An 18,281-nucleotide genomic window follows, 5' to 3' on the forward strand; every position below is an offset into this window, starting at 1 on the left:
TCTGTCACCCAGGCTGGAGTGCGGTGGCACGATCTCAGCTCACTGCAACCTCCGCCTCCCGGGTTCAGGTGATTCTCGCGCCTCAGCCTCCCGAACAGCTAGGATTACAGTTGCCTGCCACCACACCCGGTCAATTTTTTAATTTTTAGTAGAGACAGAGTTTCACCATGTTGGCCAGGCTGGTCTCAAACTCCTGACCTCAGGTGATCCACCTGCCTCGGCCTCCCAAAGTGCTAGGATTACATGCGTGAGCCACTGCGCTTGGGCCAAATTCTTTAATTTCCAAGATACATAAAGAAATCAATCTCTAAATGTTCCTTGGTCTTTCTCTGTAAAAGTATCTTGGACTAGGACTTTTTGGACTCATTCCATTTCTTTAAGGGTTACCGGTCTAATCAGGATTTAATTTTTTCTTAACACTGGTAACCTTTATCTAGAAAACAGCCCACTCTTAATGTAGTAGTCCTTCCTTGTCTGGTTTTGCTTTCTATCATTTCAGTTACTAGTGGTCAACTGTGGTCTGAAAATACTACCCACAATAAAATACTTTGAGAGAGAGAGAGAGAGGCCACATTCACATAATTTTTATTACAGTATATTGTTATAATTGTTCAATTTTATTATATTTCTTAATCTCTTACTTATAAACTTTCTCACATGTATCTATGTACAGGGAAAAAACATAGTATATATAGGGTTGCTACTATCTATGGTTTCAGGCACCCATGGGGTCTGGAATGTATCGCCTGTGAATAAGGGGGACTCCTGTATTGTTCATTTGTCCCTCCTCCCTCCCCCCATCCCTCTCACCAACCCTGCCAGAAGTCTGCCTATTTACCAGTCTTTTCAAAAAATCAGCTTTTCACTTTGTCCATCTTTGCTGTCTGTTTTATAGCACATTAATTGCTGCTTGTACCCTTATTATTTCCTTTCTTCTATTTTCTTGAATACAATCTGTTCTTTTCACAACTGTGAGTTTATTAATTTTTAAATCTTCCTTCTTTTCCAATATATACATGTAAGGATATAAATTTCAAACTTCACCTTAGCTGTAATCCCATACATTTTTATTTGGAATGTTTTTGCTGTCATTCAGTTCTAACTCTTTCATAACTTCTGTTATAATTTCTTTTTTAATCTATGACATATTCAGAAGCAGGCTAGATAAGTTTCCAAACATACATGGGAGGCATTAGCAATTGTTTGTTACTGCTCTCTAATTTTCTTGCATTTTGGCCAAAAAAAAATGTGGCATGCATAAAGTTGATCTTTCAGTATTTTTTTGAGATTTCCCTTATATTCTAATCTGTCATCACTTTTTGAAAAATATATCTTGTGAAGCTGAAACAAATAAGTATTTTCTATTGGTTCAGTGTGGAATTCTATGTAAGTGTACTTAATCAAATTTGTTTCTTACAGTGCTCCAATTTTCTATGGCCTAATTATTTCTCTGCTTGATCTAACAGTATCTGAGAGAGGGGGTTTAAAAACTCTCACTATGATTATGGATTTGTCAACTTCTCCTACAGTTAGGTCAAATTTTGCTTTACATACTTTGAAGCTATGTTGTTAGTATTCTGCAGATTTAAAATTGCTGTATTTTTCTTGGTGAATTAGCCCTCTGTCATCTAGCAATACCATTCTGTATCCCTAATATAATTTAAAAAAATTTTCAGTCTACTTGGTCTGATATTCATAGATCAACGTATTTTTGGTTAGTTTTGCTCAGTATATCTTGTCCCACTATATTACTTTCAACCTCTCAGTATCCTATGTTTTAGGTTTTGTCTCTTACAAATGACATACACCTTTTAAAGTTTTAAAAAATAATTTCTATTATCTGGGCTAGGTACAGAGGTTCACGCCTGTAATCCCAGCACTTTGGGAGGCCAAGACGGGCAGATCACCTGAGGTATGGAATTCGAGACCAGCCTGGTCAACATGGCAAAACCCGTCTCTACTAAAAATACAAAAATTAGCCGAGCATGATGGTGCCTGTAATACCAGCTACTCGGGAGGCTGAGGCAGGAGAAATTGCTTGAACTTGGGAGGCAGAGGTTGCAGTGAGCCAAGATCATGCCACTGCACTCCAGCCTGGGTGACAGCAAGACTCTGTCTCAAAATAATAATAATAATTTGTACTATCTGGCGGATTTCAGCATTCATACTTGTGACAGGTGGAGATACTCACCACTATGCTAATGAGGAAGACTCTTGCTGTGATTACTAATACTGTGTAGTTGGATTTATTTGCATCTTATTTTGTACTTTATATTTACCACACTTTTTTCTTTACTTCCTACCCTCCCCAGTAGCCTTTTCCTCCCTTCAGCCAGATGATCAGATTTTCTCTATTCTGCTATCGTTTTTAAAATTATATATTACAGAGGCCGGGCGTGGTGGCTTACGCCTATAATCCCAGCACTTTAGGAGGCCGAGGCGGGCAGATCATGAGGTCAGGAGATTGAGATCATCCTGGCTAACATGGTGAAAGCCCGTGTCTACTAAAAATACAAAAAAATAGCCAGGCGTGGCGGCATGCGCCTATAGTCCCAGCTACTCAGGAGGCTGAGGCAGGAGAATCACTTGAACCTGAGAGGCAGAGGTTGTAGTGAGCCGAGATCGCACCGCTGCACTCCAGCCTGGGTGACAGAGTGAGACTCCATCTCAAAAAAAAATTAAAATGAAAATAAAGTTATATATGCCACATATATTAACGGTAATGCTTAAACACAAACTCTTATCTTAAAAGCTATGATAATACCTTCATCATCCTTCTTAATGAGATAAGGCCCTTAGAATGCTTTCACTACTGGCTGGGAGCTCACGCCTGTAATCCCAGCACTCCGGGAGGCCGAGGCAGGTGGATCACTTGACGTCAGGAGTTCAAGACCAGCCTGGCATGGTGAAACCCCATCTCTACTTAAAATACAAAAATTAACCAGGTATGGTAGCACACACCTGTAATCCCAGCTACTCCGGAGGTTGAGGCAGGAGAATCGCTGGAACCCAGGAGGTGGGGGCTGCAGTGAGCTGAGATCATGTCACTGCACTCCAGCCTGGGCAACAGAGCAAGACTGTCTCAAAAAAAACCCAAAAAAACAAAAAAACACTTTCACTCCAGTCTCTTCCTATTCTTCTGTCATATTATTATTTTCTAGTACTTAATTATATCTTTTTTAACTCCCAAATTCCTCTTCATTATTGTTACTATTTGTTCCATACTCCATGTTTTATTTATTCCATTTTTCTCATTTTAAATTCCATGGCCATTAAATAACAGTATTTACTGTCCCAGTCTCTTAGTTATTTGCTTTATTATACTAAATAATCTGTCGTTACAGTGAACACTGCCTTGACCATTGTTTTTCCTTCTGATCCATATTCTCTTATCACCACTTCATACTTACTACTTTTATTAAGGAGCCTTCAAACAGCTGTTAGTGAAAAAAATGTACAAAGTTCATATTTCTTACCTGAGCCAAAACAATCTAAAAATTTCTTTTTTTAAAGGCAACAAATGTTTAATGATACTTCCTAGAGTATATATTTACAAAAGCAAACCTGCAAAAGGACATTTTGTAACCACAACTCTTTCATTCTTTGCATTAAAGATCCAAATAATATTTAGCAGCAAGTATATTTGGCAAATGACTAATAGGAAAAGTTCTTCTCTTTCACAGATACAGGAAAAGGAATTCATTAAGATGTTAGCTTAACTAATAATTTAATTTAATAATTCCTATTTAATATTTAATAATTTAATTAATTTAATAATTTCAGCCTTTACTGAAATTATGTGAGCCAACTATTGCCTCTAACGGAAGAATGATTGTAGGGAAAAGAGAGATCAGACTGTTACTGTGTCTATGTAGAAAAGGAAGACATAAGAAACTCCATTTTGATTCGTACCCTGAACAATTGTTTTGCCTTGAGATGCTGTTAATCCATAACTTCAGCCCCAGCCTTGTGCTCACAAAAACATGTGTTGTATGGAATCAAGGTTTAAGGGATCTAGGGCTGTGCAGGATGTGCCTTGTTAACAAAATGTTTACAGGCCAGTATGCTTGGTAAAAGTCATTGCCACTCTCCAGTCTCAATAAACCAGGGGCACAATGCACTGTGGAAAGTCGCAGTGACCTCTGCCCTGGAAAGCCGGGTATTGTCCAAGATTTCTCCTCATTGAGACAGCCTGAGATATGGCCTCGTGGGACGGGCAAGACCTGACCATCCCCCAGCCCGACACCCGTGAAGGGTCTGTGCTGAGGAGGATTAGTAAAAGAGGAAGGCCTCTTGCAGTTGAGATAGAGGAAGGCCACTGTCTCCTGTCTGCCCCTGGGAACTGAATGCCTCGGTATAAAACCCGATTGTACATTCGTTCTATTCTGAGATAGGAGAAAAACCGCCCTGTGGCGGGAGGCGAGATAACGCTGGCGGCAATGCTGCTCTGTTACTCTTTACTCCACTGAGATGTTTGGGCGGAGAAAAGCATAAATCTAGCCTACGTGCACACCCAGGCATAGTACCTTCACCTGAACTTATTTGTGACACAGATTCCTTTGCTCACATGTTTTCCTGCTGACCTTCTCCCCACTATCACCCTGTTCTCCTGCCGCATTCCCCTTGCTGAGATACCGAAACTAGTAATTAATAAATACTGAGGGAACTCAGAGACCAGTGCCGGTGCAGGTCCTCCGTATGCTGAGTGCCGGCCTCCTGGGCCCACTATTCTTTCTCTATACTTTGCCTCTGTGTCTTATTTCTTTTCTCAGTCTCTCATCCCACCTGACGAGAAATACCCACAGGTGTGGCGGGGCAGGCCACACCTTCAAATGATGATTAGCTGATTAGCTTGACATATTTAACACAATGATTTCTAACAAATGAAACCAATGTAAATTGATCTCAATTTAAAAAGCAAATCAGAAACAGAGTTCAGAGTTGTTACCAGCTGACACTAAAAAAACGCCTCCTAAACATCTGCACATATCTACAGAAGGTGGGGAGATACAGCATAAACTTTAGAAACCATTCGTGCAGCTCATTCATTTTCTTTAAATTGTGGTAAAATATGCATAACATAAAAGTGCTCATTCATTTTTCCAGAGTAGTTAGGGGACCTGCCTAAGATTACTCAGAGAAGGTGGTGAGGCCTTGAATGGGTTAGGGCTCTACAACTGTGCACACTAGTTGTGGGGGTGAATGGGTGCAATTCTGCACTTGTGGATGCATGACATTTACCCGGCAGAACTGTGCTGGGAGTATCCTGGTTAGTCAGAAGAGCTTGACGACACAGGAAGGGAAAAAGAGGGCAAACATGAGGGTTACTCACCAACTACCCCCAAAATAAATACAACTAAAGGCTCACACAACTTTTTTTTAATCATTAAAATGTTGGGGAGGAAAGTCCAATCTCACAGATTTGCTTTCATGAGAAGACAATTCTTTCGCTTCTGAGGGAAGGCAAGCCTGGACAGATAGCTGGGTTATTAGGATGGCTCAGGTCCTGCAGTAAGTCTTTTACCAACAAGGACTTAAGGGTACCTTTCATGCCTTTGGCCACTGCTTGATGCAAAGGAAGGAAACTGATGAGATCTCTGTACTTAGGCTCTCTTGGCATCAATGGGGAGATATATTTATGCTCAAGGAATGAGGAGCTGTAGCAGGACCTTCAGGGAAGGGCGCACTATGAGCCAGAGTACTCCTGCAAGGACCATGAGGCCTGGGCACAAACATGTGGTCTCTATCAAAGTCATGACACCACCAAGAGCACTCATTATTTACTGCTGCCCAGTAGGTGCCAGACAAGGTAGTAGGCACTAATTTTTTCCTTAGAAACACTCAGTGGAAGCAAGTGTTATTATCCTCACTTTACAGATGAGGGCATGGACTCAGAAGGGATCAAGAAAGATCACACATGTCATTCAAGGCAGAGCAGAGGATTCAAACCCAGGTCTGACAAAAGAACTAAGCTTCATCAGCAATCCTTAAAGCCCCCTCCATCACAGTCATGAAGGGAAAGGTTTTTCAACTTGGATTTTAAAACACTTTATAGATGTAATTAGAATATACTCCAAGGAGGAAGGGGAAAAATGACCTTCATTTGCCTGCCTACTACTTCTCCCACTCTCAACTTGAACATCATCTCTTCCAGGACTCCTCTCCTGCTCCCACAAACTGAGTGAGGGGTCCTTCCTCAAAGTTCCCAAAATAAAGACCATCATCCTTCATGTGCAATCTCAAGCTCTGAAAATTTAAAGTGTTTTCGTAAGTTTGCAGCAAGCTCTTTTGGTGGCAAAAGATGAGCCCAACTAATGCGAAACTCTTTTCAGCATTTACTGAAATTATGTGAATATTCATATTCTGATGTGGAAGTAATAACCTGTTTGATGAAGGGGTGCTGCCCAGATCTGGCTGCAGTTATTATGGCATATATAGTACGTTGTACGCATATTACCTTTCTAAAAGCCAAACATTTCTGATGGGCAAACTACAACTGGTCCAAAGGGTTTCAGATAATGGACTCTGAGGCCAGGTTCAGTGGCTCATGCCTGTAATCCCAGCACTTTTGGGAGGCCGTGGTGAGAGGATGACTTGAGGTCAGGAGGTCAAGACCAGCCTGGCCAACGCAGTGAAACCCCGTCACTACTAAAAATGCAAAAATTAGCTGGGCGTGGTGGCGCACGCCTGTAGTCCCAGCTACTCGGGAGGCTGAGGCAGGAGATGCTTGAACCCGAGAGGCAGAGGTTGCAGTGAGCCGAGATCGCACCACTGCACTCCAGCCTGGGCGACAGAGTGAGACCCTGTCTCAAAAACAAACAAACAAACAACAACAAAGAAAACAGATAAAGGACTTTGGACCTATACCCTATGCATAAATGTTACTGCACTACGATCATTTATTCTTTGTAACCCCAGCACTTTGTAGAGTGCCTTGCGTATAACAGATACACCACAAATATTTCTTGAGGAAACAAGGCTAAGAAATTAGCTAAGAAGGGAAAACGGTCAGTGCCTTGGAAATGACCATGGCTCCCAACTTGCAGGTCAGGCCTCTAACCCCTGAATGCCACTGCCTTCGTTGACTTTGAAGGCCGTATAAATAGTTGCTGTTGATTGAGGGCAAGAAACATAGCTGCTGTCTTCACTAGGAATAAAAATAGTTCAGTGGTCTTACACTGATGGACCCACATATAATTTTGGCCCAGGAATACAAAGCATAGCAGGCATATTCATACCTCGGACCACATGGGCAGTGTCATAGGATCCTGTGAGTTTGGGAGCATTTGGGTCTGACCTGCTACATGCAGTGACCTTTCTGGCCTCACAATTTTCTCATCTGTAAAATAGCAACCAAAGTAGCCCCAAAGGGCCTTCCAGGTGGGTCTCTACCAAGGCAGCTCACGGGAGGGACAGTAGCTGTCTCCCCACACCAGAGCCCTGCGTAAACTTCAGGAGCTTCTTCACTCCTGTCTACTGTTCTCATTCAGTGTAGTCTGTCCAACCGCCCCCCCGCCCCACACACACACTTATTTTCTCGTCCAAAAAAAGCACAGTCAATGCAAAAACAGGCAGTTTGGACCCCGGGCACGGAGGAGGCTCATTCTCATCCTGAACAATGGCCAAAGAATTCTGTGAAAAGTAGCCGTAGCAACAGTTAGGTCCCCTGAATCTTAAGGAGAACGGCGTGGTAATGGGGTGGTAATCACTGGCTAGCAAGGACTAGATTCAAGTAGCAAACTCTTAATTGCAAGGTCTCAGGTCACAAGAGGGCCAGAGGCCTGGGGAGGAGAATGAGTGACACGAGAGGGCAGTTCCACGCGTTCCCTGTGGGGCGGTCCCTCCTTACCTGGTAACACAGGATGGTTTGCTGCACCAGCCGCGCGTACCCGTCCAAGCGGACCCCGGAATTGCTCCTGCTCCGCATCTCCCAGACGCTCCCGGGCCGTAGTGCCCGATCTGCCGCGTGGGCGCGGGACGTCGGGGCTGAGGCCTCCAAGCGGGTCTGGTTCCCGGACACTCACAGCCTTAGACAGTTCTCGGGATGGGACCGGGCCGGAGGAGGTCGAGACTTTTCTAAACGCTAGCCCCTAAGTCCGGTCGGAAAGCAAGCCAACCAGAGCTTCGCGCGGTGGGGAGGCGCGGGGGCGGGGACGGGGGCTGGAGCGATGAAGGTCCCGCCTCGGCCAGGCCTGCTGGGCTCCCGACACTCGCGGGAGCAGCGGGAAACCGGGTTCGGGCGTGGGGCGAGGACGCCTCTGCCGAGCCCCTTTTACGTCCCGGCGGTCGCGAGGAGGTCCCTCGGGCGGGAAGAAGACGCCCGCCCACCCCAGCCGCCTGGTAGCCCGCCCAGGCCGCGCTCAGCCCCGCCCCTGGCTCCGCCCCCGCCGCGGAGCGGAACCCTCCAAGTAGTGGCCTGAGGGGGAAGGAAAAGGGGGCGGCCCGGGAGAGCAGCTGCGAAATCAGCAACGGGCGGGAACCAGGTTGCCTCCCTGACTCCCTTCTCTCCCCGGCCGGCTGCCAACCACAGCCTAGGCCAGAGAAACAAGCCCTTCCGTCGCGGCCACCTGGGCGCCTTGAACCCGCCCTCCGGACCGCCCCCGCCCCCGCCGCAGAGTGGAACCTTTGGAGCCCTGGGGGGCACAGGTAAGGAGGTGGCCCCGCCCCGCGCCCTGGAACGACCCCCCCACGGCCCCGCCCACACCCCCGGCCCCGCCTCCGCCGCAGAGCGGAACCCTCAGAGTCGCGGCCTCGTGGGGGGACGAAAAAGGAGGCGGCCCGCGGGAGTCTAGGGGAACCCGGCTCCGGGCGGGGAACGAGTTGGCTTCCCTGCGTGGTAGTGAGGAGCCCCCCGAGACGGGTGCCAATCCCACCCGAGGCCGGAGAAAGAGGGCCGCCCACCGCGGCCGCCTGGGCACCCCTCTGAGGGTCAAGATTGTAGTCCTGCCCCTGGCCCCGTCTCCGCCGCCTAGCGGAACTGGAGTAGCGGGACCCAGCCCGGAAGAAAAAGGGGGAAGGCCCGGAGAGGTGCCCCAGTGACACCTCTGGCGCCTGTGACCCCGCCCCTAGCCACCTGGGCGCCGCTTCCCCGGGCAGGTTCGCAGTTCATCTCCCACAGGTCTACAGCTTGAAACTTGGCATTCATTATAATGTTTCGTGGCTGCTGATAACCCACAGTTCACAATCTTCGACCTGGTATTCATTGTCCACCAATATCTGGCCCACATAGGAATTCACTGGACAGCTAGACTAATGTAATCATTGTTTCCGCAAGCTCTTTGCCAGTCTCCATGCATTTACTCTATGCTTGACCCCTTCGGCTCTTCCTCCTCCTCCTTGACTAACTGAAGCCTATCTTTCCCTTAACGGCCAGCTCAGCTCGTCTATTAGCCTTCCCCATTTTCTGAATTTCTATAGCCATTTGTTTAGTAAGAGCTTAAGACTTAGAGTCAGTTCAATATGAGTTCAAATGTCAGTTCTGCCATTTACAAGTGGTATGACCTTTTGCATCCCGTTTTACATGTTTGAACTTCAGTGTTCTCATCTGTAAAATGGGGATAATCATGGCACCTACCTCACAGGATGACTTAAGATCAAGAGGATGAATATAAAGCATTTAGCACAAGCCTGGCTAGTAGAAAAATACTTAATAAATCATAACTAATTTCGTTGTCACTTGGCCACAATGTATTGCCTCCTGTTGTTATTTGTGTTTTCACGTGTGGATGAGGCATATTTTCCTAATTGGAATGTACGTTATTCATTGAAACAGTCTTTTGGTATCTCCTACCATGCCTGGTACAGTGTTGAGTGTATAGTTGGAGCTCAATTAATGTTGCTCGCATGAGTAAATGAAATTAGTCCTGCTTAGCTGCATTCCCTTATGTTTGGTCCTTGACCAAGTTTATGTTAGATATTCCAGAACATAAATCTATGGCTTTACTCTGTCACTCAACTAAAGCGCCAAACCCCTCATCAGCTCACATATTACTTCATATAATACTTTGTTTTCTTAATATTGGCTCTTGAATTATGCAGCGATCCATGTGATGTGCCTCCCTGAAGAATTTGCTGTGGTCTAGGGGTGAATAAAACTAGACATTGTTATCATCACTAAATGTTTTGGAATCTGAGTATGTACTCTTGCTAGAATTTTCATGTATTTATCTGTATCTAAAAGCTGGGATCATTGCTTCTTTTCATTGTGGCTTTTGTTTCCATTGGGTCCTTCTTTAGGAGTTGATTTTGCAGCCATACGGGAAATAACTGATCTTTGCTCCTTATCTGGCATTTCCACCTAGTATAGAAATATTTTCAGTTTCTTGACTTCATTCTTTGCTAATTCTGCTATATACACATGCACCCCTTTTGGTGTATAGGCAGTCTACATGCTTAGGCTTTGGTCTATATGATTGCATAGCAACATCTAAGCTATGTTCTTCAATAAGCTCAAAATTCTGGGATAAAACAAAGAAGGAAGGCTACTCCGTTTTAGCTTTTAAATTTCGAAGCAAATTTTAGTGATTCATTTTGGACCAGTAAGCTGTGCTATATAATAAATCAGTCTCATATTTTAGTATCCTCATATCCTTGAGGTACAAAACCTCCATATCTTGGTCCCCATATCCATGAAGCCATTCTCTGGTTATCACCCAATAGAAATTTGTCTGCAAGTCATTTCTCAAATATTTGTCAAGAATCAGATATAGTATAATGATAGGGAATGTTATTGTTTCTGAAGCTGATTCGTGATCTCCATGAAGATGAAAACCCAGAACTGGACCCTGGGGTAGCACCATGTATGATTTTTCTGACCCTAACCAGAGGCTTCAGCCCAGGTAGTTTCTAGAGAGCCCCGTGTTAACATCCAAGGTGGAAACCAATAAATATTTCTCTTGTAGGGTTCAGGTCTTTGGCTCTAAAGAAAATCACTCCATCTTTGACCCAAAAGGTCAAATCTGAATGAGTTTGTTGAAAATGACCAATTCACCAAATTTAGTTATTTATATGATAATTTAGTTGACTGGAAATCATTTTTTCATTACATTTTAAAGAATGTGGAATTTGTCTCTGCTCCAGCTTCCGGTAGCTCGTTTGAGACTGAGAGATAAAGAGAGGAAACACCAGGGAACATAAGATTTCTTTACAGTGAGGAATATATTTAAAAGAATATATTCTAAAAGAACATATATTCCATTTTTGCCTGCTCTGACTTCCTGATGCTGTACCTGGAGATTAACATGAAAAGAAAAAAGTATATACTGGCCAGGCGCGGAGGCTCACACCTGTAATCCCAGCACTTTTGGAGGCTGAGGCTGGTGGATCACTTGAGGCCAGGAGTTCAAGACCAGCCTGGCCAATATGGTGAAACCCTCTCTCTACAAAAAATACAAAAATTAGCCGGGCATGGTGGCAGGCGCCTGTAATTCCAGCCACTCGAGAGGCTGAGGCAGGAGAATCGCTTGAACCCAGGAAGTGGAGGGTGCAGTGAGCCAAGATTGTACCATTGCACTCCAGCCTGGGTGACAAACCAAGACTCTGTCTCAAAAAAAAAAAAGTATATACTGATAAGAATTCTTCAAATTGAAGATTATGTTCTTCTTATGCCTACCCAGTCTTTCCTTTTTCCTGTCCTTTGGACTCCAACTAGAACAGCAAGGAGCAGAGACAAAGACAAACTAAATAGTCCTTAAAATGCTCTTATGGAGACAAAATGACACCAAACAAGTCCACTCTGTGAATTGGTTATGCAGTAAATTAGATCTTCATCTAAATGGCCTTCAACAAACTGACTGACTCCTAGCTGACCTCGTTAGACACACCCAGTATCCCAAGTTAAGCTGTTTCACCGCCTTTTGTTTGTTTGTTTTAAAGACACGAGGTCTTTCTATGTTGTCCAGGATGGACTCAAACTCCCTGGCTCAAGCGATCCTCCTGCCTCGGCCTCCCAAGTAGCTGGGACTATAGGTGCTTGCCTGACTTGCTTCACCATTTTCTGTAAGAACGATCATGATGCTGCTCACTGAAGTCAGCAGACTTCCTTTGTGGGGTTAATGACTGCAGTGTTTTGAGGAAAACAAACAAACAAAAAAACCAAAACTACTCCAATATTTTGAGGAAATACTTCTTTAAATACTGGCCTCTGCCCTGACACTCCTTGCCTCCTAATATTGGCACCACCTCTGTTTCCTTATAATAGTGTCTCAGATCGTGGGATCAATCTTAAACCCAAAGGAGGATGCTTCTCAGAAACACTCTCTGTCCTGCCGTATGTCTGTGTAAAGTAAGAAAAATAGATGAGAGAATTCAGCTTAAGGACCACAGCAGAGACACAATAGGAAAAATAAGGGGGTGGGGCCTAAAGGATACTGGACATTGTGCATCCTTTTATGTATATTTTGGTTATATAATCTGTTTTGGGGGATTGATTTCTAAGGTCTCACCCCTCCCTCAATCTAGAAGATCTCACATCTTCCTTATGAATTTAGTACTCGGCATCTTTGTGGGAGCTGAGGACCTTGGAAGAAGAGATTGCTCAGAGACCCTGGCAAGGGTGAGGTCAGCTTCCCATATTTGGGGATCCCACATGCTAACCAGCAATGCAGAAATCCCAAATCCTGTTCTCACTTTTCAGTAGTCCTGTTTGACACTGAAGAAGCAGATACTTGGATGAGATCTGAATTGGGTCTTGTACATTGCCTACAGGCCAAAGTCAATGTGTTGAAGAGATAATCTTGAAAGAGTAATGGGAAAATGGAAAGGAGACCTCAGAAACTGATCTCATGAGACAGAACAACCCTTGCTCTAATTTAACAGTCACAGGGTACCTGCTGTTTTCCAAAAGATGTTACTGTTATGTGTGTTTTCTTAAGAGATGGTGTCTCGCTCTGCCGCCTAAGCTGGAGTGCAATGGCACAATCGTGGTTCACTGCAGCCCCAAACTTCCGGGCTCAAGCAATCCTCCATCCTCAGTCTCCTGAGTAGCTAGGAGTACAGGCACACAACACTGTGCCTAACGAATTTTTAATTTTTCGTAGAGACAGGGGTCTCCCTGTGCTGCCCAGGCTGGTCTCAAACTCCTGCGCTCAAGCAGTCCACCTGCCTCAGCCTCCTAAAGTGCTGGGATTACAGGCGTGAGCCACCATGCCCAGCCAATTGTGTTTGTCTTAATCAGCATGTCCTACCACTTCCGTGCCAGGCCGCCAGGGAAAGAGACTGCAGATGTTTTTTCTTTGTGAAAATTACCAAACTTAAAGATCTTAACTGCAAATTTATTTCATTGATTTTAACATTTTTGATTTTAACATATAAATACAAGACAATTAAATAAATCAGAGAAGAAATATTGCAAAGACAAGTCAACACTCACAGAAATGTGTATTATTACTATGGTTAGTCTGAGATCCAACATTCACTTGAAATATATGCAAAAGAACCTTAGTGAAAGACTTAACTAAAAGGGTTTTGAAATGTTCCTAATAAGGACGTACTTGAGGCATTGCTCAAGCAGATGTAGGTGGGAAGCAAGACAGACCCTGTATATAACTAGGAGCAATCAAGGCTCGATACATGTAGCAACAATAGCAGTGCAGGACAGTTCCCTGTTCCCAATAGCTGCTCCCCTTGTCACTATGCATTCTTCAAGACACATTTAAAAAACAATTACAGCTCTGGCTGGGTCAGAGTGTACCAGTCATAACAATCAACAATGTACCATGCAGTTGCCTTTTAAAGAACAGCAATATGATTTTGTTTTCCATATATATATATATATACCTTTTTAAGAGAAGGAATCCTAGTCTACTCTCCTGTTCTGAAAGGCTCTGGGGATTTGAGAAGCAGCAGTGTATGTACCTCATCTGTGTTCACAATTTTCCTGACACATGGTCTGGATGACAGTTCATCCCTCTCTGTGGCCAAGGTATAAAGCTAAATATCTTGGTGCAGATTCTATAATCTGACCACTGGGGATGCGGTCAGGGGATGGGTATTCGTATTGGATGCTGTGTTTGGCTGTACAGGTCGTACACCCAAGAGGGTGAGTGGGGCTAAAACATGGTCTCCACTCTGTTTGCCAAACCATGAGCCCATAGGGCTGTGTCTGCCCAGTGGGGGCATCTTTTTCTAACTTGCTCAAAGGCACTGTATGAGCTAACTGTGGCACTGTCTGCTTACATTTTCCCAGTCTGGCTGGGATCATTATTTCTTGATTTCACTGAGGTTTCTGTATTTCACATCCCATACCATCTCCAAGGATTTTCTGAACTATCACATGAGACAAAACAACCATGATCCTACAAAGAAATACATTTACACAGTAGAAAATAAATAGAAAAAAAATGTAGAAGATTTTTGACACATGGGTCACTAGAATTTAGCTTATATACAACAAAGGCATGCACAACTAAACTCACCAACAGGCTGCAGTCAACAGTTGCTTTGTATGATGTTATCAGAGATAATTTAGCCTCTTTAAAAGGTAGCTGAAAGTTCACTACCTTTTTTTGTTTTCTTTATAGGAGTCATTCTTAATGTATTGTTTAAAACCAGCCTTCTTATAAAATGAAAGATAAGAAACCAAATCAGAAATGTCTAAAAACCATGGTGTAATGTCTTGGTTTCTTCTTGTAATAATAATCATTGCCCTTAATTAGCTTATGCTTCTCCAGATGTTGCCAAGAATAAAATGAGTTGATTTTCATACATCTCACATTGTGTAAAAGGTAAAATTGGACATTTCACACTGTCAAGCATCATGCTTTGATTTTACAAGAAATCACATTTGTTCAATAAAGTGTAAGCTTCCCCGCTTTGAAGTCCTTCTGAGAGCCATACGACCTTTCCCATTGCAGGAATCTTCCTTCTCATTAAACACGTGCTGTTTTCCAGTGAAATCGTGAAGGCACACATCTCCATTCTGAACACTAAAAGAAACCCCATTCCTCTCTGTAGAAGCATTTCCTGTATAAGGAAACACAAAGCGGGTGGCATGAAGTATCCACAGAAAACATTAAAAAGCAAACAAACTTAGGTATCTCTTTATTCTTAAAGCTGTATTTGTAAAATATGTTTTTAAAAACATTTGTTATATATGTTCATATTTTATTTATTTTTCATTCCTTCCCTAAGGCCACTCAAAGTAAGCATACCAAATTGGAGATTGCTTCAGAAACCAGTTGTCTATGGCAGTTTTTTTTGTTTGGTTTTTAATGAAACAGTCAAACTCTGAAGCAAGGTAATATATTAATAAAAGGCCCACTTCCTAACTCTGGTTGGATATATTTTGACTTCAAGTAGCAGCATATGTATAATATAAGCTAAGGTAATACTTTGGTCTCCCAAAAGGTTAATGTTAACAGAGATCCCCATATGTACCCTTAGGAAGTTCTTGGTTCCCTAGGTTCCTATAAAATGAAACTGTACCAGAGAAACCAGAGCAACCAGCTACAACAGTCATGGCAAGAAGAAATCATCTCTCTTGTAGACTAAACCAGCTCCTCTGACTAAATCAGGATAGGACCAATTCCCAAGAGGAAACTACCAATTCCAACTTCAGAGTCCAGGCCAGGGAGCAGCTGGGCACTCAAGGGTAACTTGGTTTGGATGTGGGCCTTCCCCACCCCAAGCAGGCCCTCAGTTGTAGGAGAGCCCAGGTGCTGGCCTCCTCTAGTTACTTGGCACCATCCTTCTGATCATTAGACCATTGGGAGACTATTTAGAAAGCTGAATAATAAGGCCATTTGTTAGTTCATGACATGATTATGATAACAATGATCATAACAGTACTGGATACTTTATTATTTCATTTAGAGCCCTGCAGGGTGGGTACGACTATTATCCCCATTTTGCAGATGAGGAATGAAGGTTTCAGAAATTAAGTGCTCTCCCCAAGGTTACACAGCTCAGAAGTAATGGAGCTGACGTGTGATGTTGCTTCCAAACTGTGATCCTTGTGGTCCTGGGTACCAAATGAGATGGCTGCTGGTACCCCACCCTCTAAGGCAGCTCAGAACTGAACTATGTAATATTCATGCAAACTAGGTGATGAATATGGTTAACACAGCTCCATCTGTGACACAGATCAAATAGGGCATGTGACTGTCTGAGGCAGCTGTTTGGATTTAGGCATTTCAGCTTGAGGACATTTTGGTGCAAGAACAATTTGGCCTGGCATAATAAACAAACCATTAAACTTCTAGCTTTCTTTCTTTTTTTTTTTTGAGACGGAGTCTCGTTTGGTGGCCCATGCTGGAGTGCAGTGGTGTGATCTTGGCTCATTGCAACCTCTGCCTCCTGGGTTCAAACGATTCTCCTGCCTCAGCCTCCTGAGTAGCTGGGACTACTCAGGACTACCCACGTCTGGTTGCTTTTCATATTTTTTATTAGAGACGGAGTTTTTCCATGTTGGCCAGGCTGGTCTTGAACTCCTGACCTCAGGTGATCCTCCTACCTAGGCCTCCCAAAGTGCTGGGATTACAGGCGTGAGCCACTGTGCCCAGCCCTAGCTTTCTTTTTTGAAATTGCCAATTCCATTCCTCATCTATCCCAGATGCTGGGGCGAGGACTGAGGAGTCAGGGATGTTTATCTGACATGCACATTATGTGATATTAAACACTGAGTCATTTTGGCAGCCTTAAAAAGTACCCCCACCCTCACCGTCAAGCATCGAAAGTAGCTGTGTCAAATCAGCTGTGTTAAACAACTGTGGTAGAATGTGCTGTTTCCATCAAATCTGATTTCCCAAAGGATGGCAATATATTGATAGAGCTAGGCAGGTGAGGCTTCATCTCGGAGCTCTTTCGAGAGTATGGAAAAATCTGGTTTATGGATTCAGAGCCCCAAACACAGTTGTGATTCTAATGGTTCTTGATGACCCAGCTCGCTCCTTTGATGTCTCTCCTTTCAATTTGCTTTCTCACACTAACGTACTAACCAGCTGTGCTCCCCACTGCCTCGCCTCTGTTTACCTACATTGAATCATTCCTGATGGAGCTATTTGGTGTAGAGCCCAGAGCTTGCTTTCTGGTATCGACAGTAAAGAGCTAAGGCTATACAGCAGTTATTTCTCATCTTTTACAACAGTGATTCTCAACTGGGGGCAATCTTGCTCCCTTTTCCCCCCGCTCCCCTGGGACAGTTGGCAGTGTCTGGGGACATTTTGGGTTGTCATAACTGGGGGCAGGGTGCTACTGGCTCTAGTTGATAGAGTACAGGGATCCTGCTAAATGTCCTGCAATTCCACAAAAAAGAATTATCCAGCCCCCAAATGTCAGTTGTGCTTGAAGTTGAGAAAGCTTGATTTTGAGGCATCCTATGGTATTTTAAAAGCCTAGACAGGCCAGGCATAGTGACTCCCATCTGTAATTCCAGCACTTTGGGAGGCTGAGGTGGGAGGATCACTTGAGCCCAGGAGTTTGATACCAACCTGGACAACACAGCAAGACGGCATCTTAAAAAAAAAAAAAAATTAGCCAGGCATGGTGGCATGCTCCTATAGTCCCAGCTACTCCGGTGGCTGAGATGGGAGGATCACTTGAGCCTGGGAGGTCGAGGCTGCAGTGAGCTGTGATCGCACCACTGCACTCCAGCCTGGGCAATAGGAGACCTTGTCTTAAAAAAAAAGAAAAAGAAAGAAAAAAAAGTCTAGACAAACCAGCAGGACCACCCATCTTCAGGAAATTGGAAAACTGTTTGGTAGATGTATGAACCTTCTCACAAATTTATTTGAATTAGTGAATGAAAAGAACTAACATCCTAAAACAATGAATACAGGCAAATTCTCCATGGAAGGAGAAACTATACCAGCAGAGCTTACGCTTTTATAAGAATGCAAAAGATATATTAAGAAGCAAGAGAAGGTAAAAATAGATAAGGTAAGCTTTTATGAGTAATGAACAGCCTGGTCTTATGAAAGAAAGAAAATGTAACAGAAGTTTTAGCTAGAAATGTCAGAATTAATGAGTAAAGGAGGCATGGCAGCAGTAATCTGTTCAGATATTGGTCACATATATGGTCACCAATACTGGTCACAAGTCATCTTCCAGTATTTGACATATTCATGGGGATTTGGGTGCTGTCACAAGACAGCCACATTGTGGGAAAGAATTAACAAACATGAAAAGCAAACAATAGGAAGGTGTAAAAGTGTCGGCTGGGCGCGGTGGCTCACGCCTGTAATCCCAGCACTTTGGGAGGCCGAGGTGGGCAAATCACTTGAGGTCAGGAGTTCGAGACTAGCCTGGCCAACATGGTGAAACCCTGTCTCTACTAAAAATACAAA

General features: G+C 43.8%; 2 protein-coding genes across 10 annotated transcripts in view; both read right to left on the bottom strand.

Moving 5' to 3' along the window:
* PHKA2 (phosphorylase kinase regulatory subunit alpha 2) overlaps positions 1–8,356 on the bottom strand; it is a 92,000-nt gene extending 83,644 nt beyond the window's left edge. The window contains exon 1 of the mRNA XM_025372242.1: positions 7,850–8,356. Within this exon, the coding sequence (XP_025228027.1) occupies positions 7,850–7,927 (78 nt within the window). The 5' untranslated portion in view covers positions 7,928–8,356. The remainder of the gene's footprint in view (positions 1–7,849) is intronic.
* A 5,939-nt stretch (positions 8,357–14,295) lies between these two features.
* Positions 14,296–18,281, bottom strand: part of ADGRG2 (adhesion G protein-coupled receptor G2) — a 94,225-nt gene continuing 90,239 nt past the window's right edge. For all 9 annotated transcript variants that reach the window (XM_025372243.1, XM_025372250.1, XM_025372247.1 and 6 more), the window contains one exon: positions 14,296–14,961. In XM_025372243.1, the coding sequence (XP_025228028.1) occupies positions 14,777–14,961 (185 nt within the window). In that variant the 3' untranslated portion in view covers positions 14,296–14,776. The remainder of the gene's footprint in view (positions 14,962–18,281) is intronic.

This window comes from Theropithecus gelada, chromosome X (assembly GCF_003255815.1).
Source record: "Theropithecus gelada isolate Dixy chromosome X, Tgel_1.0, whole genome shotgun sequence".
Classification (NCBI taxonomy): domain Eukaryota; kingdom Metazoa; phylum Chordata; class Mammalia; order Primates; family Cercopithecidae; genus Theropithecus; species Theropithecus gelada.